The sequence below is a fragment of the Paramisgurnus dabryanus genome, chromosome 21 (assembly GCF_030506205.2).
Source record: "Paramisgurnus dabryanus chromosome 21, PD_genome_1.1, whole genome shotgun sequence".
NCBI lineage: Eukaryota > Metazoa > Chordata > Actinopteri > Cypriniformes > Cobitidae > Paramisgurnus > Paramisgurnus dabryanus.
Window position 1 is genome coordinate 6,618,522 of NC_133357.1, and position 25,699 is coordinate 6,644,220.

General features: G+C 36.0%; 1 protein-coding gene across 1 annotated transcript in view; it reads left to right on the forward strand.

Moving 5' to 3' along the window:
* The window catches only part of LOC135750304 (interferon-induced very large GTPase 1-like), a 36,522-nt gene extending 30,006 nt beyond the window's left edge, over positions 1–6,516 (forward strand). The window contains exon 6 of the mRNA XM_065269094.2: positions 1,566–6,516. Coding sequence (XP_065125166.2) covers positions 1,566–6,212 — 4,647 coding nt within the window. The 3' untranslated portion in view covers positions 6,213–6,516. The remainder of the gene's footprint in view (positions 1–1,565) is intronic.
* The last annotated feature ends 19,183 nt before the right edge of the window (positions 6,517–25,699 follow it).

The following is a 25,699-nucleotide window of genomic DNA, read 5'->3' on the forward strand; positions in this document are numbered from 1 at the left end:
CCGGAGGCAATCACAGCCGTGATGATATAGAGCTATATCACACGACTCCGAGAGCGATATTGCTTTTATACAACAGTTCGACGGCACACGTTTGAAAAACGAAAACTAAAAAACAACAACGGAGTTATTTTAAAAGCCTCTTTGTTTGAGAACTACTTCTTCCGCCACGGATTTGAGGGCGGCCAGAATGACAGGTAAAACTTTCGGCTGCTTTGAAGCTCATAACAACTCAATGGACGGAAAAGCCGTTTCTTTATATTACCGTTTCTTGGTCACAAAGTGTAGTTTTAAGATTAGTTTAGTCGAGAATGTATATGTATTATATTTAAATCTGCAGTCGATTAGTAAAGATAGCGCCTGTTTGAACGAGTGCTTACTGAGATTCGGTACGAATGAGAACCAAAGCATGAGCGGACGTGAGTGTTCACTCGCCCCGCTGACCACCGCCCTCTCTGGGCTACATCTCTGACAGAGATACCCTGGCTCTCATGTTGGCCTTGTTTGTTTATGATCGTCAAAATGAGATCAAATCAGCAGTATGTGGTGTCATGATCAAACGATTACTTGTTTTTTTATTCATATTTAGTGTCTTTTGTGTTGTTATTGTTTTGGCGCGAGGTAAAAGTTAATAAAACTATACTTGTATAACGTTACTATTGCTTTCTCATTTATTCTTAACGCGATACGAGCACTCGATTATTATTATTAAACTTTGTTCTTGTCAGTACTATACAAAATGGTTTTTTATAAGTGTCAGAGAGATGTTTTTGCATGCTGCTTATAAATATACCAGTGGCGATATCTCATAACATGTTTTAAAGGCGGAGTCCATGATGTTTGAAAGCCAGTGTTGATATTTGAAATCGCCTAAACAAACACGCCCCTACCCCAATAGAATCTGGACCTTCTGTTGATAGACCCGCCCCACACATACGCAACCCGGCATTTGATTTGATTTGATTGGCTATAAGTGTGTTTTGGTAGTCGGCCCGTCTCCTTTTCCAAACCGTTTTTCAAACATCGTGGACTCCGCCTTTAATAGTCACATCACGATAAAGTAAATGATCAATGTCCACATTTAAAAGCTGCGGTGCTTACCTGCATTTCCACGGTGTTTTCGCGTTCTGATAAAAGATATAGCTCCAGAAAAAAACGAGTGTTTATATTCCTCTTTCCAAGTGTTAATCGTCCACACGATGTGACAAGACATTTCTCCCATTAACTTTAACGTAACATCCAAGAGCGCTGATCTTTGACAGAATAATTACTTCCGATTGGGGATTCACAGACTGATTTATGAGCTAGTAAACTAATGAGACACACGGAGAGTGATTCAAAACAGCGCGTCTGTGTTTTTCCATTCAGAGATGAGCCTGCTTAGGACCTCCATTCACTAGGTGGCGGAATGATACGAAAGGTGATGCGGTTACAGTGCCGTTATCAGCACAATATCGCATAGCTCTTAGCCAATCAGATTCGAGAACCAGAAAGAACTGTTGTATAAAATAATATATGTCTAATATATTGTTTAATATATATTTAACTATTCATGTATCTATTTACAGATCAGCAAACAGCTTGAAAAACTCTTCAGTAGATTAAATGTAAGAAGCAGACATCAAGATAAACTGAGAACAGAAGACTTTCTTAAAATCACAAAGTCTTCACTTCAGTCTCAGGAGCCACAGAAAGAAACTGAACTTGTGAACTCATTCCTACATAAACTGTTGAACATGAACTACAGAGCAAGAGAAACTCACATAAAACACAGAGAAGATCAACAAACACCTGCAAACTACAACCCTGAAGTTGACTTTGATATTCATGTGATGGATGTTCAGATGGCTGTGTTTCATTGTGCTGATAGTTTCCTAAAGCAGCTGATGGTCACTAAACTCTCACAGTGTCAGTTTGCTCTTCCTCTGCTTGTTCCTCATCCATTCACACAACAGATTGAGTTTCCTCTCTGGACATTCAGACAAATCAACAAGAGCTGGAAGATGAAAAATAATGACAATGAGATCATCAGTAAAGTCCAGCCTGTGTACAAAGCAGAAACTCCAATGGTGTCGTTCTTCAGGTTTGGCTCTTTGTCTTCATCAAAGTCTCAGCTGATAAACAGTTTGATCAATGAGAAACACAACACGTTCTTCCACAGAAACTGCTCAGGAAGCAGCAGAACCAGACTACTGATGGATGGAGTGGTGGAGATCGCCTGGTACTGTCCATCTGGAAAAAACACTGATAAATTTACTGACTGTGTTGCCTTCTGTAATCTTCATGGTGATGCAGGAGACAATGAGAAACAATATGAGATTTTAACCAGTATGTCTTCAGTCAATGTCCTCTTCTTATCTGATTTTGGACAGAAGAACCAGTATAAGAGTTTAGTGAAGTCACTCTTCAGATCTCCTCAACCTCTTATTTGTCTGCTTACAGACAATGACTGTAATAAAACTAAACTGACTGATGGAAAAATCATTATCGGTCTTTTGAACAAAAATCAATCTGATCTATCTAACGAGATAAGAGAGACAATCCGATTGAGTTTGAAAGAGGGCACAAAAACCTTCAAACTGGAAGATGTGGTCAAACACACAGGAATTCAAGTAGATGAGAATAATGAAGAGTGTCAGAGAGGAAAAGAGACGGCGCTTCAGATGATGAGATTACTGAATGATGAAGATCCATCAACAGTTAAAGAAACAAATCTGCCCTGTCAGGGGAAACTGTGGCACGACTGGTGTAAAATAAACAAAGAGCTTCGTCATCTAGGAGGAGAAAATCTAGAAGAAGATAAAAGTAATAAAGAGAAACTCATAAAAGAAATAAGAGAAAAGCAAATGGCACAAGGATTGAGTGACTTTATGAGGATATTTTTGGAAAAGATACTGTCACTGAAAGTCAATGGTAAAAAGTATTTTCTAACATGGATGATAAATCTGTTGAATGACTTCACTTCAAATAAGCTTTGTGCACTTCATAAGAAGTATGATGTAAATTGGAATGAACTCTTGGCTTTAAAGCAAATTCCAGATAAACAAGACCAACTGCAGATTAAACAAACAGAGCTTGAGGAAATATCAGAACAAATCAACAAAACAATGTTTGGCTTGGATCACATTGTAAGAGAGGTTGGTCAGATCTATGAATCAAGGTCATCTGTAAAGGAAAACAATTTCTCTGATCTCCCGAGTCTTGCAGCAGAGATGATGATCTCTGGATTTCCACTGGAGTTGATGGATGGAGATGCTGCTCATGTTCCTCTCATCTGGATTAAAGCTGTTTTTGATCAACTCATCCAGAAACTGGGAGGAGATCAGAGAGTTTTTGTGCTGTCAGTTTTAGGGATTCAGAGCTCTGGTAAATCCACTTTACTCAATGCTATGTTTGGTCTTCAGTTTTCTGTCAGTGCTGGTCGATGCACCAGAGGAGCTTTCATGCAGCTGATCAGAGTATCAGAGGAGCTGAAACAACAGCTGAAGTTTGATTATATTCTGGTTGTTGATACTGAGGGTCTTCGTGCACCAGAACTGGATGGAAGATCAACAAGAAATCATGATAATGAATTGGCCACATTTGTTGTTGGTATTGGAAATCTGACATTGATCAACATCTTTGGAGAAAACCCATCTGACATGCAGGAAATTCTCCAGATTGTTGTCCAGGCCTTCATGAGGATGAAGAATGTGAGTCTGAATCCCAGCTGTATGTTTGTACATCAGAACGTTTCAGACGTCACAGCTGGAGATAGAAACATGGAGGGAAGAAGACGACTGCAGGAGACACTGGATGAGATGACTAAACTCGCTGCTAAAGAAGAAGTCAGTGATGCAGAAAATTTTAGGGATGTCATTGCATTTGATGTTCAGAAAGATGTGAAATATTTTGCTCAGCTGTGGGAGGGAAGCCCACCAATGGCGCCACCAAACCCAAACTACTGTGAGAATGTTCTGGATCTGAAAGAATCTATTTTAACACATGCTTCAAAATCAGATGGCATAATGCTGACACATATAGGAGGACGTATTAAAGATCTCTGGGAGGCTTTGCTGAATGAACAGTTTGTGTTCAGCTTTAGAAATTCACAGGAAATCGCAACTTACAGGAGAATAGAGACAGAATACAGCAAGTGGAGCTGGAGTCTTCGAAGTGCAATGCTGGAAATTGAAAACAAACTACACAATAGAATACAAAATAAAACAATTAATAAAGTTGATGATTCTGATCTTCAAAGACAACTTCATGAAAAAAGTGAAGAAGTGAAAAAGTCAATGTCTGATTTCTTTGGAAAACACAGTGATGCAGGAATACTGAATCAGTGGAAAGCTTCATTTGAAATAAAAATCAAAGAGCTTCAGGAAAACATTGTGAGGGAGACAAAGAAGAAATTAGATCAGGTTCTCCAGCAGCGAGACCTGAAGAAAAAGATTGATGCTCAGAGGACACAACATGAAAACAGTCTGTTTGAAAAGAGCAAAGATCTTGCCATGAAACTAAAAGACAAAGCAAATGATGAAAATATCATGAAAAAAGAGTTTGATTCCTTTTGGAAAGAGCAGGTTGATAAAATCATTAAAGACACTCCTCCAGTTAAAAACATGGACATTTTAAAGGATGTGACAGATCTCCTCAGAAACAACCATGAAAGTCTCCCTGTAAGCCTACTGAACATAAATACTAAAGGCATTAATATGTTCTCTTGCCTAACTTATTCAAATTGTGTACAGCTGAAGAAATCCAGTGGAATTACAGGATTTATAAAAAATGCCTACAAAAAAGCTAAAACAATATCAGGTGATGTTCTTTCTACAGAGGATGAAGTTCAGATAAGAACTTTAATCAATGAAATTGCTGATCACACAGATAAAATGATTCAATCATATAACATTGCAAAGATGGGCTACAACATCAGCTGCATTCAACAACTCATGGATTACATGAAGACAAAAATAACAGATCATGAAGGAAAGCCAAATGTGAAATATGTGTTCAAGAGAGAATTCTTCAGGGATTTGGTAGTTTGTATTTGTCAGAGAGCAAACAAGACATTCACTGATCAACACAGATTATACAGAGAAGCAAATGATCCTGTTCTGTATTTTAACCTGAAAAGAGAAGAGTATTACAAGATTTTCCAGAAATACTGTCAAGGAGCAACATCAGCTGCCATTACTGCTGAATTTATCTGTAATAAACTTAAAGACACCATTGAGCAGAATGTCTACAAGAAAACTGCCATAGATTTAGCAGATGAAATGATGACAAACTGTGAATCACTGAATGGAAACAGATCAAATCTGGAGAAACACATCCTGAAGACACTGGCAATCAATGAGGACTTTAAAGCATACATGGAGTACATTAAAAATCCTAAACTTTACTTTAAAGATTTCATCAGAGGTGCAGTCAGTCAGTACATCACTGAAAGATTTAATGATAGTGTTCAACCTAAGATGGTAAATAACATTACACAGCTGCAGAAGAAGATTATAAACGCAGCACAAGAGTCCACCAAACACATTCAAGAGATCAATGGAGATCTTCTTTCATGGTTGACTCATTTCACACATCTGCTGTCTGATGTTCTGGTCTTCTCTGTAAGTGACCTCACTGGAGTGAATTTTGAAGATGTTGATATCATTATCATAGGAGATGTAATAACAGAAGAGATTCCTTCTGTAATATCTGACATACGCAGTAGATTTACTAAAGAAACATTTCTACTGAAGCTGGAGAACACAGACAGACCAGATGAGATTCTGATTGATAATTTCTGTCGGTGTTGTTGGGTTCAATGTCCTTTCTGTGCTGCCATCTGCACCAACACCATAGAAAACCATGATAAAGATCACAGTGTCCCTTTCCATCGTAATAATGGACTGAATGGGTGGTATTACAGAGACACAACAAACCTGTCTATCAACATCTGCACATCAGCAGTAGCCAGTGATCGATCATTTTATCCAGATTCAGACTCAGATGTTAAGTGCCTCTGGAAAGAATACAGAAAAGGAGGTCCTAAATATGCTAAGTGGAGCATCACCCCTGATCTCTCTGAGCTGCCCTACTGGAAATGGTTTGTGTGCAAATTTCAGAAGAATCTGGAAGAGTACTACAAGAATACCTATGAGGGGAGCGGAAAGATTCCAGATGAATGGAGAAAATACTCTAAAGAGGAAGCCATTGAGAGTTTGGATAAATACATTTAATGAAACACACAAATACTTGAGGACCTTGATACATAAGAAAGTTTGAAATAAATTTATGTAAATGTCCAAAATTTAATATAGCCACAAAACACTTACATGTAGTGAAAATGAAATGAAATGATTTCACTGATCTATACTTATTGACAAGAGATATTCGATGAGTATTTCTGAGTATATGTTAAAATAAAATAACAATTTATATGTAAAGAAAGTGGCTCATGTTATAGTACCATATTTTCAAAACAGTAAAGAATAAATCCAAAGATAAAATTATAAGAAAAATGTTGTATACAGTGAATTCCAATAAAAGTGCAATGATTACAAATTTCAAAGTGTTGTGTTGCATTGTATTGCAAGAATAAAATAATTAGAGGATACACTATCAGAATCAGAATCAGTTTATTTGGCCAAGTATACATGCATATACAAGGAATTTGTTTCCGGTAGATTGTAAATACTCTCTATACTTTAACATTTAGACGTATAATACAATAGTAGAACACCCAATATACCAGGGGTGGGCAACTCCTAGTCCTGAGGGCCAGTGTCCCCGCAGAGCCCAGCTCCAACCCCAATCAAACACATAGCCGAAAAATCTGTTTGGAAATGACATTCAGGTGTGTTTGATTAAGGCTGAAGCCAAACTCCGCAGGACTGTGGCCCTCGATGCCCACCCCTGCAATATACAGAACAATAATGATAAGGCACAAACTGTACAAAATAGACAACAATATACATATAGGCACATGTCACCCTATTAACATAATATACAAATAAGATATACAGATATACAGTAAATATGTGTGTATGTAATGAGTGCAAGATGTATATAGGATTATAAGTATGTACTGTGGTGAATGGACATAGAGCGTCTGACGCCAATTAGCTGCAGTTTAGTACAGTTATGGCAGAGGGAAAGAAGCTGTTCTTATGTCTGGTTGTTTTGGTGCGCAGGGATCTGTAGCGCCTGCCAGAAGGGAGAAGGTTAAAGACAAACCCAACAGCTGAGCTCATTCCAGTTTCATAGTTGGGTAACAACAACTCAGCTAGAGTTATTTATAAAGCAATGGTTGGATTTGTCCATATCAAAAAGCATTTTTAGAGTGTATTGAGTAATGTTTTTAATAGAACAGTATGCAGGATTGTGGCCAAAACTGATATTTGCAATCACAAAACTTGTGGCTAAAACTGGTACTGCAATCACACAACCGGTGGCCAATACACAACATGACAACATAAACATCAGTTGAGGGCTGCAACTCCACTTTTTAAATGACAATATCCTGGCCAGACCACTGTTGTCAGTGATATAAGTATTTGAAATGAAAATGATTTCTTAATGTCTAGTGACATATCAGGGCCATTTTATGATTAATTAATATAAATTTCTTACATACTGGTCCTTTAAATAAATATTTAGTATTAGCCTGTCAATAACATACAGGGACAAATAAAGAAAAAGCCTTTCATCTCAATGGTCAGTTCATCTAGCATCAGACTTCAGTTTCTCATCCAAACTGTTTTCAGGTATCTTCATGTAACCTCCTCAATGCTTCATAATTTAGTAGTCATATGAAATAAGATATGAGAACAAATGCAAAACCTGCTAAGAGCATTTGACATGTTTTCTTGTAAATGAGCATTTTTTTATGAGTCTTAATGGAGTATGCCAAAAATCTTGTATTTGTAAATGACCTGAGGCTGGGATTAAGCATATTTAAATGAAAGGTATTTGTATATAACACGTGCTGAGAGCATTCATATTATCTCACTTTTGACAGAGGTGCCGTTTAGCAGTTTTTGCATCTGAGCTCCTCAATTTCTCCCTTGACTTACCTCCAAATACACAAAAATTATTTTCTTTGTTTTACACTCACAACATACTGTCTAACTGTATTGTCAATTAAAGCTTAGTTAGTTCTCGAAAAAAATTTTCCTGTCAAATTATTAATGCTCAGTTCAGAGTTACCCGTTAAAAAGTCACAATTAAACAGACAATTTAAAAAATGTCCTGCTGTTATAACATGCTATAGTGCGGTGATAGCAGATCAAAATAAGCTTGTTTTGAGAAAGGTTTTCACTTGATTTAGAGTGCATTTCTCTAGTTGTTTATTTGCCTAACTTTATCAGCGCTTCTATTTTCAAGCATTTTCTGAAAAACGACAACTCCAAACTAAAACATCTGCAGCTCTTAAATCCTATGGTCTATATTCATAATTCTGGTCTTGTTTGAAACTAGACACTTGACATATTGTTGCCTAATAGTCATAACAACTCAGAGTAGTAAAGAAACAGAGTAAAACAAGGTAAAATATACATTAAATGACTTCCGTTTTTCTTAAATAACATTCACTTAGCAAAAAAGGTATGAAATGGTCATGTAAGACACCTGGGGACACCATATAGGTAAACTGAATGTCTGACCATGCTGTGATTCAAATTTGAGAATGATACTCCAAAAGATGTTGTTTCTGTGAGCTTTTATTTCAAAAAAGTCCAGGCGTTCTTTCAGAAAAAGTGCACTTGGAAACTCCAAATGATAACAAAATGACATGATTATTAAAAGAGAATGAGTCAGGACTACATACTACATGATATATATCAATTCAGAACTTCTCTGCCCACCAAAGCACATAGAAAAAACTATTTCAGAAAAAAACATTTGCACATTATAAGAAAATATTTGTTATTTTGAATGTGGTCGCTCATGAATGCACTCCAGATTCCAGTCCTCCTCTGTGTCAGCTGAAGACCTATTACATCACAACACACACACACACACACACACACACACACACACACACACACACACACACACACACACACACACACACACACACACACACACACACACACACACACACACACACACACACACACACACACACACACACACACAAAGCAAGAGAGGATTTTAGTTTGAGTCAAAAGTTAGAGACATACAACTATTTGTATGAGAATCTATGATGTAATATAAATAAATATATTCATGTAATGTGTGTGTGTGTGTATATAAATATATATGTATGTATTATGTTCATGTATAATTACAAATGTCTTATGTTTGCCAAATAACCTATATTTCTCAGCTGGTAATACTCATATTTTCCACCACAGATCTTATATTCTAGTTTTTTGTTTGTATAATCTGTGCATTGGATTCATATAGCTATATGATGCATTTATATAACATGTCATAGAAAAATGAAACCATGTAAAACTCGTATCTTAGTCATCTCCAATGTTACTTTATAATCAAAACAGCTATCAAGAAACAAGAAATGTAACGTAAAATAAATAATGAACAAAAGAATCCAAACTTACTTTATCCAAGCGAGAACAGCTGAGCTCATTGTCCGAGGCAAGATATTATTTATGATATTCTTGCAAGCTTACTGAGAAATAGTAATTCAAGTCTTATTATGTTTCTGTGGGTCCCTGCTCACGTGGGAGTGGAGGCTAATGAAGTGGCTGATAAACTAGCTAAGCAAGCTCTAAATCATGAGGAAGTTGATATACATTGGCTCTTAGTAAAAAAGAGATCCAGGCTCAAGTGAAAGAAGATACTCGTAATAAATGGCAGGAAGCATGGAATACTGATATCAAGGGCAGACATCTTTATAGTATTCAACAACTTGTAGGAAATGGAAGAGGTGTATTTAAAAACAGAAAAGAAGATATTATTATTGCACGTCTTCGAATAGGACATTCTGGACTAAATAATTCTCTTTTTAAAATAGGAATTTTTAAAGCTTAAAAGTTGTATGAGGCAGTGTAAAATTGGGCACCAAGCAGCTGACCATAATAACTGATCTCATATTAGTGGATTTTATTTGTCAAAAAACATTGTTGATAGAATTTTATAAAAATACTACTTACACATATCAGTGTGATATATTAAAATTGTAAATCAATGCATTTCTTGACTATTAATTAAAAAAAATCACAGTTCTTTACCTCTAACTCAATGTATTTCAATGGCTCACTATGAGCTTCCAGGTACTAACTGAAGTCTCCATGAATCACGTGACGGCTGAGCTTTTTGGACTTCCATTGTCAGAAGTCTCTTCCTAAAGGGTAGAATTTGTCAGCGCCAACACCCGCAGTCTTATAGGGTTAATCATAATGTATTTCCATGTATTTTGAGTATCTGTTTTAATAGTGTGTTTATTTTATATTTTTCTATAACTGAATCAATAAAAATACAACGTTTTAAGATTTTCTGAGATCATTCGAATGCTTCTAGTAATGTGCCGTGTTGGTCTTAAAGTTTTACTCATGATGGTCTTAAAAAGGTCTTAAATTTAACTTGCTGAAACCTGCAAGAACCCTGATTTAAAGGAGACATATCATGCTAAATCCACTTTCTTAGCTCTTAAATGCATTTAGTTGAATATTTGTAGTGTTTAGAAGTACATAAAAGTTGAAATTAGTCTCTTCAGGTGCTTTGTTGATATCTTTATATTCTGTTTTGGTCATATTTTCCAATCTGTTCTGATTTTTCTATTATCTACTACGTTATTTGAACAATAACGTCACAGTATTTGCAGCGGAACTGCCAAATAAGGACATCGACTCCCAGTCCAACACTACGAGCAATCCGCCATTTTCAATTTCTCGCTGCAATATTGTAGTCCAAGCTCAAGGATGCAGAAGTTACGAGAGAGTAAATCAAAATGTTCGGTTGTTGAACCTGTGCCTGGTTGAGTTTTATTTTTCACAGAAATGTCATTTTTTAGTGCGCGAAGCACTTCAAGGATAACTATTTCACCAACCTCCACCAGTATAAAGTAGGATTTGCCGATAGACTTCGTCTGATTGAGGGGTCAATTACTTCTATCTTTGGAGACGACGAGCAGAGCACTTCGGTAAGCTGTAAATAACTTTAAAAACAGTAAAGTACACGGTGGTCATGGTTTAGCAGTACTGTTTCTAAATCCGAAGGCTGCAACATGTGGATGTCGCATGTGCTCATCAACCCGGGATTAAGTTATAGCATATTACAACAACTTTTAATTAACTAAGAATAATAGTCAACTTTATAATTGTTAATATTCTGAAATAAGACAGCCGGCATTAACACACCATTGCGATACTTCCATATGAAGACATTGTTCTGCAGGTTCGTCGTCTTCATTTTCATCTCGCTCCATTTCCGACTCTGGAGCGAACATATAAGGCTGGATGGACAAGTCTTCCGTTGTTGACATTTTGTGAATAACGAGTAAATAAAAAGTTTCTGTGCAGCTAGATAATCGTATCTCTGCTATAAAACTACAAAAATGGCTGAACGGGGTGGAGTTTAACCGAGTGTCACCTCTGCAACCTGGAGAGAGGGCAGGGTATGACGTGCATTTAAAAAGACAGTACCAAAATGAGTTGCTCTCAGATGCACATCAGAAAAGGGGTAAAAAGGGGGCCTGTGGGGCTATAATAATGAGGAATTCAGACCCAAGCATTGCAGTTCCGCTTTATATAGACCACAAATAGATGATTTATATGTAAAAAGGACAGATTTAAAAGCATGATATGTCTGCTTTAAAACCAATACTAAAACGGAAATATGTTTACATTTTTGTTATATCTCTATATAAAACACAAGATTCATTTTCATGTTTGCGAATAACAAAAAACAGACATTTATTTCACATATATTCACTGGCTTCATAAAAACATTGCCCAATTAAAGCAAGAAATTTGTTTATGTGAAACAACCACATTTTAAAGTAAAAACATTTTTTAAAAGCAATTTCATGTTCAACATTACATAAACTGACTTATTTAAAATATATCTTATATTAATGAAGAACACAATAAAGACCCAAATGATGCATTTAATGATCAACATGATGTTTCTCTGAGAGATTAGAGAAGAACAATGACAGGAAGTGTAAAAGAGACGGAAAATATTCAGTTTCGTTGCTTCAGCACTTTGTCACTCTTTGTCTTTTTTTTACATTTAAATGTAAATTAGAGGTTTTTCAGTGTTAGGGCATCTCTATAGGCCAGTCGAGGCAGATGTATGAACTACGTATTTAACTATGAGTATTTTATAGTAAGTTTGAGATTTGAAATGAATGTGAAACAAGTTAGAGCTTATTTTGTACTTTACTCTATGGAAAATTATAGTATAGAGAAATTCAATTCAATTCAATTCAATTTTATTTATATAGCGCTTTTCACAATTTGGTAATTGTATCAAAGCAGCTTTACATAATAGATGTAGTGAAAAGCACAGAAAATCGACAGATAGCATAACATAATACACGATAGCACAAGCAGCTAAATTTGCTGTGGCTATAAATCAACATTATAAGCAAACGTATTACTAATGTAACGTATAGAAGTTAAGCCCAAAAAGAAATCACATCATGATTCAATTCAATTCAATTCAATTTTATTTATATAGCGCTTTTCACAATTGTTTATTGTTGCAAAGCAGCTTTACATGAGTAGATGTAGGGGAGAACATTGAAAATCAATACATAGTATAAGAAGTAGAATATAGCGGCTAAGGATAAAAAACCGTGTAAGCGAGCATATTAATAATGTAACGTATACAGTAAAGTGCTAAGTTAAGCCAAAGTTGGCTGACTCTCCCTGGGACTAAAAACCCCCCTAGGAGAAAACCCGGTGGGAAAAACTTCTAGAAGGACAAAAACCCTTGGGAGAAATTAATATTTATATTTCACGGTAGGGATAGGAAGCGTGTAAGCGGATTAAACTGGTTCAGCCGATGGCCGTTGGTCGCGCATCGGTTGGGCGTCACGTTGAAGGACAGCCAGTAGATCAGTGGTGCGATGACCTTCACAGCAACGGGAACTGGGTCTGTTTGTCTCATTGTCCTCAGGGTCGAGGACGAGACAGGGAGACAAAAACAGAATTCTATTAGCGTAGGGGCCGTTCGCATGTAATGCAAGTGTCATACATTATAGTGGTTTAATTCAGCTCGGTTCCAGACAGGCTAACTATTGCGGCAAGAGTAAATGACCCATATGAGGTATGTGAGTGCTTAGTTCTAGACAAAATAACTACTGCGGGAAAAGTACATTTACTGGACATTCTATGTGAATGCTTTGTTAAAGAAGAATGTCTTAAGTTTAGATTTAAATTGTTCGACTGTGTCTGATACTCGAACATTATTTGGTAAATCATTCCAGAGCTTAGGGGCCAAGTAGGAAAAGGATCTACCACCTTTAGACACTTTTGATATTCTAGGGATAATTAAGTAACCAGAATTTTGTGATCGCAGTTTACGTGCTGGATTGTATTCTGATAGTAGTTCTTTAATATACGAGGGCGCTAGGCCATTTAAGGCTTTGTAGGTGATTAGTAATATTTTAAATTGTATGCGATATTTAACTGGTAGCCAGTGTAAAGATGCCAGAATTGGACTAATGTGGTCATACTTTTTAGATCGAGTAAGCACTCTTGCGGCGGCGTTTTGAACCAGCTGTAGCTTGTTTACCTGATTTGAATGGCATCCCCCGAGTAACGAGTTACAATAGTCTATTCTAGAGGTCATAAAAGCATGGATAAGCTTTTCTGCATCTGATGCAGACAGCATATGGCGTATTTTTGAGATATTTCTAAGATGGAAGAATGCTGTGCGGCAGACGTTGGAGATATGACTATCGAAAGATAGATTGCTGTCAAACATTACACCTAAATTCTTAACCGTGGAAGATGGCACCACCGTGCAGCCATCTATGGGCAACTTGTAATCTGACATATTATGTTTGGAGCGATTTGGTTCAATAATAAGTATCTCAGTCTTATTGGAGTTTAGCATAAGAAAGTTATGTGCCATCCAGTCCCTAATATCACTAATGCAGTCTGTTAGCTTAGCAAACTGGTGTGTTTCGCTCTGATGTGACGAGATGTAAAGCTGGGTATCATCCGCATAGCAGTGAAAACTTATGTTATGTTTCCTGATAATGTCTCCTAGAGGTAACATATATAACGAGAATAGGATAGGGCCTAGAACTGATCTCTGAGGTACGCCGTATTTAACGGGGGAGTGATAGGACTCTTCCTCATTTACATAAACAAAGTGATATCGATTGGTTAGATACGATCTAAACCAGGCTAACGCCTGACCACTGATGCCAACATAGTTTTCTAGTATATTGAGTAGGATTCTGTGATCTATTGTGTCAAAGGCTGCACTAAGGTCTAGTAATATAAGGATTGAGATTTCACCACGATCGGATGTTAATAGGAGGTCATTAAACAGGATGTTAAACAGGAGGTTATCTGCTACATGTTTCATTTGAGACAGGTCTGGAAGAGTGCTAATAAAGCTATCTTTAGTGGTGGAAATTATTGTTCTGGCTAATCTGTAGCATGTTGTAGACTGGGCGGTCCTATCTAGAAGTATTGTGTATGACACAAGGCAATGGTCTGAAACGGCATCGCTCTGGGGTGATATTTCGATGTCATTAATATTGAGTCCGAGTGACAGAATTAAGTCTAATGTGTGCTTACGAGTATGCGTGGGTCCAGACACGTTTTGTTTAATACCGAGAGAATTTAGAACATCCATAAACGCACGTCCTAATGCATCTTTTGAGTTATCCACATGGATGTTAAAATCACCAACGATAAGAGCTTTGTCTACAGTGACTGTAAGCTCAGATAGGAAGTCTGCTATTTCTTTAAGAAAATCTGTGTGGTGGCCCGGAGGCCTATATATGGTAGCTAAAATGAACGAAAGCTGTTTGTTGTTACGATCAGTTATTTCCATGTTTAACAGTATTATTTCAAACGAATAAAATTTTAGTTCTGATTTATGGTTTACTTTGAACATTTTGTTGTATATTGTAGCTACACCACCCCCTCTCCCTTTTAGACGAGGAACGTGTTTATAATAATAGTCATCAAAACAAAGCCACAAAATCGGCTCATTACAGACACTTTAAATGCACACCTCGGAGTGTGTTAAGAATGCAAAAGGGTGCCCTGCTTTTAAGCCAAAAAGCACTATGCTGCGGTCCATGACGTCATCAAATCTGTACCATAAAGGGACACCATTAACATCTGCCCTGCGTTCCAGTTAGTTTTTTTATGACCTTCCCTTGTAAATAAACTTCCCTCAGTCTTGTTCACTCAGATGTACGTCATTGCTTACGTTGTAAGAGTGCCCACTACTGCTGAAACACTTGAAGTGGGTTCAAATGGATCGCCCTAAGCCAGGGGTGTCAAACTCAAGGCCCGCGGGCCAGAATTGCCAGATGGCCAATCCGCCCATGGATATATGTTAAGATGTCAGTGCAAGCTGTTTTCATATATTATAGCAACTCAAAATTGATAATAATTTCTGCAGTGAAAGTTTCAGCCACAGCATGTAGCCTGACGGGCCAAATGTTCCTTAAGGAGAAGCACACAAAATCAGACTTTTTCAATCAAGCGCTTAATCACTAGCTGTTTAAATACAGGTGTTTGACATTTTTTAAATATAACCTTAATTGTCTCTTCTAAGATAGTAAAGACTCCTTTAGATTGTAGGAAAGTGTTTAATAGTAGCTGCTGTGTTTTTTGACATGCTGTATCTACTTTTAAACACCAAGCAGAGCAAAACAATTCAGTTTGAAATAAGACAAAAATAAAAATGTGCAATATTAAAAAGAATATTTATACACAACTGAATCCTGGAATCCATACACACTTGCAGCGTTTCCAAGGTAACGTTGGTCTGTCAGTCACTTCGCCAAGAGAAATCCGAACTCATACACGAGACCATAAATCCCCTAAACCCTTCAAAGAGCTCACTTTAAGGGCTCTGCCCTTCAAAGGGAGTAGGGCATATATGCTCACTTCCGTTTGGACATGACTCTTCTTAATGAAGTTAGTGGTCCTTTCTCAATGCGAGGACTACAGCCTCCGGAGGTCACATTTGTAGGCTGAATACGTCATCAAGACTGTCTTATTTCTAAAGGGTTATTGCACAAAAGCAAGATAAGGGATTAACCTGGGATTTTCCAGTTATCCTGGATGATTTTAGCCCTGACTCGATTGCATGAAGGGAGGCTAAATTAATCTAGATGAGGTTACTATGGAGATTTACTCTTTGCAGCTAGCCTGCTCCAGAGCAGGCTAACAACCAGGCTAAGATTAATCCTAGTGATTAATTCAATTCAAAAAACTTTATTAATCCCAGGGGGAAATTATTCACAATTATTGAAAAGAAAGAAATTAAAGAAAAAATAAATAAAAACATAATTATATGGCCATCAATGATTTAAAAATTAATAGATAAGAAATAAAATAAAAAATAAACACTTAAAAAAGGGTAATTCACTTCAATAGTGAATTGTCCCAGCACTTACAAAGAAGAGGAGTTATGCAGCCTAATAGCCACAGGTATAAAGGATCTTGTAAAACACTCAGTAGAACACTAAGCAGTGATCAGTCTCTGAGTAAATGTACTTCTCTGGTCATCCAGGACCCTATGTAGTGGGTGAAAGGGATTGTTCAGAATTGAATTTAGTTTTGACCGTATTCTTCTCTCAGCCACAACATGTACAGAGCAAGCCCCTCTAATTAATGTGTCCAGTTTATTACTGTCCACCACCTTCATACCAATTCCCCAACAGACCACTGCATAAAAATGATGCTAAACACCAGAGACTCATAAAACATCCACAGCATGGTATAGCAGACTATACCATTTCAGATTAATCGGCTAGTTCCTCTGTCATTCCTACTAGAATTCATGTGTTTTTTTAGTCACGTCGTGGTCCTACATTTAAATACTACTTATACTGTAATTTATCTAAGTATGCGTACTGTTATTTAAGTGTTATTATGAAGACTGCTGTCAGGGGTTTGATGAATACATTTATTAATGCAGATGTTGTGATAAGAAATGGCTGATGAAGTTGAAAGGCGGTTTCAATTAAGTACATATGTAGACTAGCATTAAGGCATGATAAATATCTGAGAGGTACATATTCTTAGGTGATGTAAGAAATGTCAGTCTAGCACTGAAATCACTTCAACAAGATTGCAAGTAACAGGAACAGATTACTCCATAAAGTCTTACATTAGGGCAGTCACAGTAGAACAGGCATTCTTTTGTCTTTCCCTATTGTCATTGGATGCGGTGGATGGCACCCACCCCTGCACCAGATATACAAGACTTTTTTAATGTTAAAATTGTGATGGATGGTCCAAATTATTATGCACATGCTATTTTTGTTTTTAAAATAAAGTCATTAAGTTTACAAATTGTATTTTAATCTCAATAGTTATATGACAGTGTGCATGTTATTCTATTTAAATACATAATTTGACATATTTAAAATGTCAAAAGATACTTTATTACTGCAAATTATGCTTTTCCAAATTATTATGCAAAATGCACTTTATCAAAATTCAGTGTGTTAAAATGATCAACAAAACAGATATCTGTCAAATGTGCTGCATTGTAAATCAAATAATGTATTTAACATAGGTTACATAACCTCTTCAACCCTGAGGACCCTGTCCCGGGTCCAGAATTTCGTATTTTGACTTAATATAAAAGATTCTTTTAATCTTTGATGCTCCGTCATGGACCCCAGTAACACATATGAGATACTGTTTGAAAGCTTAGAGTCTCTACTTTCTGCAGATATGCATCACTTTGACATATCTTTTACTGTAAGAAAGTTATTTACACTTAATTTACACTATCACCCCCCCAATATTTTATTATATGATTTAATATTTACATATTTCATATTTTTCAAAAATGACAAACATGGGCAAGTCTTATATCAAATGAAAGCTCTCACTCTCAGGAATAAGGCTACATCGTTATTTTTGTTCTAATATCAACACATATCCAACAATCGCTGAATGAATAATGAGGTAAAAAATGGTCTTTTGTAAACATATGGGAAACTTGAGTGTGGACTGCCTCAGATAGCACATATAGCCACAAATGATACATCATCTTTTATTTTAGGTCCTACTCTAAACAATGAGTCCATTCACAGCATTTTCTTTGGTTGTGTGCATAATTAATCCCTAGCTTTTTATTATATGTGCAAAACAAAAAATTAATATTTATATGAAAAATGTATTTTCACACCCTTTAGTAAAATGAGAATAACTTTTGAATGCGACATGTTAAAGAGTTCATTCTTTTTTTGGGTGTTTACTGTCTGCTGCTGCTAACAACCAGAACTGTCTGCAGTCTGCTAGAGCACCCAGAACCAGAGTTATACACTATCAAAGACAGTGTTTACAACATAAAAAAGAAAATTTGGTGTTTCATCATATGAAAAACAACATAAATAACAATATTTGTCACAAACAGCAGCTTTTTATGTAACTTCAAAGGGTTTTCTTTAAAATGATATAAAGAAATTGCATTTATTCCACTGTATGTGGTTATGGGGACACTTCAAATGTTCTTAGGCAGAAATTGTATAAAAAAAGGGTATTATTCCTCCCTTCAGTTGGAGTAAAATAACTTTTGCATAGATTATGATAGAGGAAAAATTCCTTTTTCCTCTGTAAGCTGACAATTGCTGGAATCAAACAAAACTGTCTGCAGGGAGCTGAGATACCCAGGGCCAGAGTTATATACTTTCAAATAAAAACTTTAGAAAAAAACATCAAAAAGCGCCTATTTATTTTTGTGTTTATTAGAGGACTGATATCACATACAACCATGTTGAGCACTTTTAACAGTGTTTTATGTAATTTCAAAGGGTTACCTGTAAAATGATACCAAACTTTTGTATGTAAACCTCTGCATGTGGGTATGGGATGCTTTTGAAATTGGGTAGGCCAAATCCAGGTGAAAATCCCCAAAATAGCTTCAGGGTGTAAGAAGATAATAATATATGAGCATAGTTTTGACATGACTTTAACTCTCCCATTCATTAAACTTGTAAGTCTATAGTTTCTGCCTTTATTTCACTTGAAGATGCTAGTATTGCATCCAATTTATGTTTGAATATGAATTATAGTGCTGTCCACCTCACACATCTTTCATAATGATGCTTCATAGAGAGGTCAGAGGATAGTATTCATACTGTACCTTACATTTTTTCTTATTTCATGCCCATTTTAAAATAGTCAGTGTTGCTTTTTGCAGCATGCTATAGTGTATTATCCTGCATGAAAGTAAATTAATTTCAGAAGACATGATTCCTTTTTCCCCCATCTTTAAGGTACTCTATATATCTTCCAGATGTCCTTTTGGCCCCCTCAAAGGACCTACCATCTTACTTCCCAATATTCCAGTCCAAACCAGCCTTGTTTTAACTTGGTGGCTATTCACCAACAATCCAGAATATACTATTCAATGTATTATGGCATGTCAATGAATAAAACGGTTTGAAAACTTCATGAAGCTCACAGCAAATGTAGTATTTTTGGAAGCTTTAGTTTGGGGGTGGGGTTGAAATCCACTTTTATGCACTGAATGATCCCATATTGAGGGCTTCTTGGTATCACAGAGACACCAGCATATTTGCTTTTTAGCAGGTGGCCTTTTTATTGTTGCCTTTTCCTAATATTTTTTCTTAAAAAATTGTTCATATGGTCAAATCCTGTATAAAAATCTTATAATAATTGAATGATTTCTGTTTAGTTCCACCAAGGAAATAAATAGCTTTTTTTAAGATAATGCACACTTTTTTGCATCAAATACTGTAGATACACATAGTAGTAAAGTGTTTGCAGTTTCATGATACATTTTTATGAGTTTTATCAATTTTTGCATCAGTGATTCTGTGATCGATCCCGTGGTCTCTTTAAGAATGCCGTGAACGTGCACTTATCCTAGCTAGCTACACCTGGCTTGACATAGCTGCACGTTCTCATCCTGGCTTAGCAATCGTGCAACAGACTAAGCCAGGATGGGCTGATTAAACTAGGTCAAGCTGGGCCTTTTCTGTTATCCTGGCTTTCTTAATTCTACTTTTGTGCAATATCCCACAGAATATTAACCATTATAAAGTTGACTATTATTCTTAGTTAATCGTAAATTTTTGTAATATACTTATGCCTTGCAAATGTAATGCTAGATTAAATAACTCAGGCTTAATGTCATATTCGGCCTCCAGAGAATGCAGCCTTCCTACAGACAACAACTCTGTTTCTTATCAACAGTGCAAAAGAACAGGGACTATGAAATACATCAACAAAAGAAATCATACATCCTACACCAGTGGTTCTCAATCCTGTTCTTGGTGATCCACTGCTCTGCACATTTTGTATGTCTCTCTTATTTAACACACCCAACTCTGATCATCAGCTCTTATCTAGGACCTGACCTGTAAATTTTAAAGGAACACTTTAACGGGACGACTTTTTGGGACTTTAGTTTATTCACCATATCCCCCAAACTTTGAAAACACACAGAAATGAAAATGGCATGTATGGACTTATCTGACTTTGGGGCCCAAAGTTAGATAAGTCCATACATACCCTTTTCATCTCCGTGCGTCTTGTAACTTTGTCTGACGCACCCACCGCTAGCCAAGCTTAGCACAAAGACTGGAAGTACTGAAATGAGTTTACATTAAATCCCCTCATATTATAACTTCTTCAAATTATTTTCACAGATGAATGTTAATGTATAATGTAAACATATATGTGCATCAGGTTTGGTGATAAAACACTTCTGCATAGGATACACCAGTCAGGCAGTGCATTCTTGCTTATGACTCCCATGAAAGCCTCCTCATGGTGCAGTTAAAAAAAGAGATGTCATACTGAGCTCAATCAGTTTCCGGGTCACAGGCTGGAGGACAGAGGAATCATCAGTTTGAGTATTGAGAAGCACCCACACAAAATGTGCAAGATTGAAAACCACTGTCCTACACAATGGTGCATATTTAATAAGCAGTAACATTTCAGTCCAATTAAAAAATCATCAAAAAATTAAACTGTTCCCTAAACCGACCAAAACCTCATGTGATCAACAAGAAAGACAACAGTAGCGATTCCCACCAGACCAGACAGAACGTGCCGGATCAGAACCTCAACATCTCCACAATGATGCAGACAGTCTGAAAGACAGATATGGCTAAAATGATATTCCTACACATTGTCAGTACATTTTTGAAGCAGAAGTTGTACAAACATTACTTTGGTAAGAAGAGACTTCCTGATGTATGTTTGTATTATTTTACCTTCATAATGTGGACAGAGGTCTTTCATTTGAAGATTGATGCTCTTAATGCTCACTGGATTTAAGGTCGTGCATCTGTATGTTTCTGTATCATTATAATGAAGCTTTAAAGATAAACTGAGATTAAATCTAAGATCAGAACTGCTGGTCTGGTTCACCATTTCACTTCCTTTGTACCACGAGATGGAGACGTTGTGGTCGTTTTTTACAGAGCAGAGAACCGAGCAAATTCTTCAATCTTCTGTGATGTACCTGATAGATATCCATTTTTAAGGTTAATTTTTAACCTAAATTCATGTAAAGCTCTTGCAGTATCCATGATTTTTTATCCAAATTATTATTAATTATAAACTTTAATTTAAGGACACTTCCTTTCTGTCTACATTATTAACACCCAAAAAGGAAACTTGTGTCATCACTAACTCCCTGTCATGTTGTTGCAAAATACATTTCTTTGTTCTGTTGAACAAAAAGGAAGATATTTGGAAGAATGTTTGTTCAAACCGATCAAAAGGCCTATTGACTTCTACAGTACAAAAAAAAATGATACTATGTAATTCAATGGGGCTCACGAATGATTCCTCAAAATATATTCCTTTGTGTTCATCATGCAGGACAAAGAAATTAATTTTATAACAACATGAGAGTGGGATTAAGAATCATTAAATTTTATTTTTTTGCTGTAGTTATGTTGTTTATGATTTAAATTTTGTTATTTCCTGGCAACAGTTTGTTCAACGTTAAATGAACATTAAATATTAACAAGTCTTTATCTTTACAGAATGAAACTAAAATACCAGCCTCATGCAATCTAACTTTTTCCTTCAGATTTTGGTTTCCAGAAAAGCTGTTATTTTAGTTTATTCTGTAAAGACAATGACTTGTTAATGTTTAATGTTCATTTAACTTTTAACAAACTGTTCAAACAACTCTTGCCAGTAAATAACAATTTAAATCTACAGTAAGTTACTAGAAACCAGCTGCCAGTTATAGTGTCGTTTCTACAGAAATATTTAACAGTGTAGTGTTGTGTTTTTAACTTGTTATTGTCATTAAATCAAAGCTAAATTCATTAATTGAGGGGGGACAGACTCACCTTGAGATCGGTTTGTTATAGCAAATGAATTGCTAATAGCAGGTGTAAAAAAGTGTGCTTTAAAACAAGAAACAACACTCATATCAGTAATTCAGAAGACTCAAAGTTACAATACTATGCTGGTAAATGTATTGAAATAATAAAGTGTTAACTGTGGCTCTTTGGCCCTGCTAAGTCTTACCATAAACATTAACTTTGATCTTTCTTCTTGAGATGAATCCATTAATGGTGAGTATCGCTGTGTAGATTCCAGATTCACTGGTGCTGATGTTATAGAGGGTCAAAGATCCAGTCAGTTCATCCATCTGCAATCGTCCTATTAATCTCTCATCATAAAAGGGTTGAAATCCTTGATACATGTGTGCTATACGGATAGTTTGATCACCCCTTTCAAACTGCCACATTACTTCATCAAGACTCTTGGGTTCAGTGTTTCTTATAGGTAGATTGAGATCTTCTCCCTCTATCACAGTCTTCACCTCATGCCAGTCACAACATACTGTATGGAAAGAAAATAATATAGGTTACATGTTATGCTGGAAAAGAAACAAAATTCCCAAAGACACCTATTACTCGCATTTAATTACTGAGGGAAAGTTTCCTAACCACTCTTCTTATTTCTGTAGTGTTTATGCAGATAATATGTGATAATGTATCTCACAATGTAATGTTGCACACAACTTAGTGCAATTACGTAAACTCAAAAATCCCTATATTGAACATTCAATGTAGTATGATGTAGTGACGATGTATAATGCAACCATTTAAATCGCTGCATAATGTATATGGTTTCAAAATCTTTATTAAAGCAGGATTCAGTATATACTGACCATTTGGTGTAAAATAATGTTGAAAGGGACCACAGGCAACAATGAACAAGACGTAATGTGTTTTAACTGTTTGCAGGTCTGTCAGACCGACAGGTGTAATGTTAGTGAAATCTGTTTGATTTTTTATGTGTGATAAATCACTTACAGCATCTTTAAAACAGTTTGATGTTTTTAACTGAGGTCCTGAACATCAGGAAGTCATACCCACTTCCCTTAGCAAGAGCCAGAGGTGCTGAGGTAAAAACCACAGAGTACGGACAAGCATGCATGAGTATCTCCATTTGGTAAATGAGACCAGTTTCATGACAATGTGGTTTTGTTAGAAAGGCCAAACAATGATTGAACAGCCATGAAACTACAGCACTGTTTCCGTCTACTATACTGCTGAACTAATCCAATCTCAGATGATAATTCATATTTTAATGCACATTTTGTTTACGTGAACACTATTTATAATGTGTATTGTTTCTCACTTTTGTACAGTGTTGCACAAATGCAACTGAACTTTTATTTACCGATCACGTTGTCAATTATTAGATTATGACACACCATCAATTACTGTAGTATTGTTTATGTATTAACAATATATTTATTGTATTTTAGTGTTATTAAATGTAAAATCACATGTTTGTGTTCACATTAAACATGCCTATTTTCCCCCAAAACACAGTGTTAACTTATATGTATATATACTAGTCAACATTTGTAGTGGATCAAAAACATTCATCAAATTTGTCCTAAGGCAAGAATGGGTATTAGGTATTGGTTTTAAGACAACTTTTAGGAAAGGTTTTGATCCACTTCAAATGTTGACTAGTGTATATTGTACATTTACTATTAACAAGTTTGTTCCGATTCATAAACACTAAGAATATTGAAATGTTATTTTTTCCTGGTTTATTTATCGATTTAAATCTTAGAGGGTTGTTTACATAGATAGAAGGTACAAGTATACATAAAGTGTAAAGATATATAAACCATAACACATTAACAAGAAATGTTTCATTGTTTAAAAATCTCGAACAGTATTGAGTATTAATTATAATTTACATGACAGCACTACCAACTTAAAAATATTTCAATTAAGCCAGTCAACAACAACTAAAACAATATTTTGTTACAGAAAGAAGGGATTCAGTTTAAAATATCTTACCTTTTACACTGAACAACACAATGAAAACCCACGAGCTGGAAATCATTTTAATATTTTTTTTGTCGTTATTTTGTTAAAGCTGCGTGAACAGTGAGTGAGAACCATCAGTGAATATTTCTCAGTGTCTCTGATTCTCAGGAGAAAGAAACACTTGTGATAAATCAGTTTAACTCCAGCAGGTGGAGCCCTGTTCATAGATATATATCAGCCCGTAGAGGAGACTCAGGGTTTGCTTAGACAAGAATAAACAACTTCTTACATAAATCGTTTTATTTTAGTTTTAACATTTAATATTCATATATATTAATTACATCTGTGTATCAATACAAATAAGCTTGTGTACTACAGTATAAAATTCATGGCCTGCTGACGTCATATTTGGTCTTATGCACTGAAGATGATAGTGTTGTGTGTGTTTTCCTTTTAAGTTTCAATTGTCTTAACAATTAGATGATTTTTGTATAAGTGTTTGTAATGTTAAATGATTAATGTTTGATAATGATTTTTATGACTGTCTATTCAATATAATACTGAGAAAAAAACATGTAAAAAATTATCGGGGTTTTAGACCTTAAGTCCCAGTATGAATGATATAAACCAACCCATATCTCTATGATGTTCTGAGACTGCTTGTAAGTTTGAACCATAAACAATTACTTCAGATATGACATTCAGATTTGAAGAAATAACTGTTTTAGATTGGGTTATAGCGCCACCTAGTGGCCACGCTCTGCAATTTTGTGCATGTGATCTCAGCCTTGGCATATATATAATTGAACCACGTTTCATGTTAGTATCTCTTCCGATCATAAATTATAGCCATTTAAGTAAAATTGGTCACGCCCTTCCAATGTTTGGCACCAGTGGTTTTGCAGACAAAGATGTTTAGAATTAGCCGATGGAACAAATTCTAGTCCTTGCATTAATGTCAGGGTTTCCGGTAAACTAGCTTTTGGTTGCAAAGCTGCAGAGTTAATAATTTAGCACGAATTTAGCTATATTACCCAACATCAGCTCCTATTGACTTTGATCAAAGGCGAGTCCAGGAATCGTAAAATCAAGATGTTGAAAAATAAAGAGATTTTTCCGCATTCATCGGATCTTCCTATTCCAACACACTCCGTATGCCCGTGTGCGCGCATCTATGACAGGTGAATGACATCAGAGTACCGCGAGAGCGATTTGAAATCAAACTCATCCGTATGATTTCCCGAATTTTTCTCGCGGTACTTGGATGTCATTTGCGTGTCTCTTTTTGCAGCGCCGTGGGAAGTT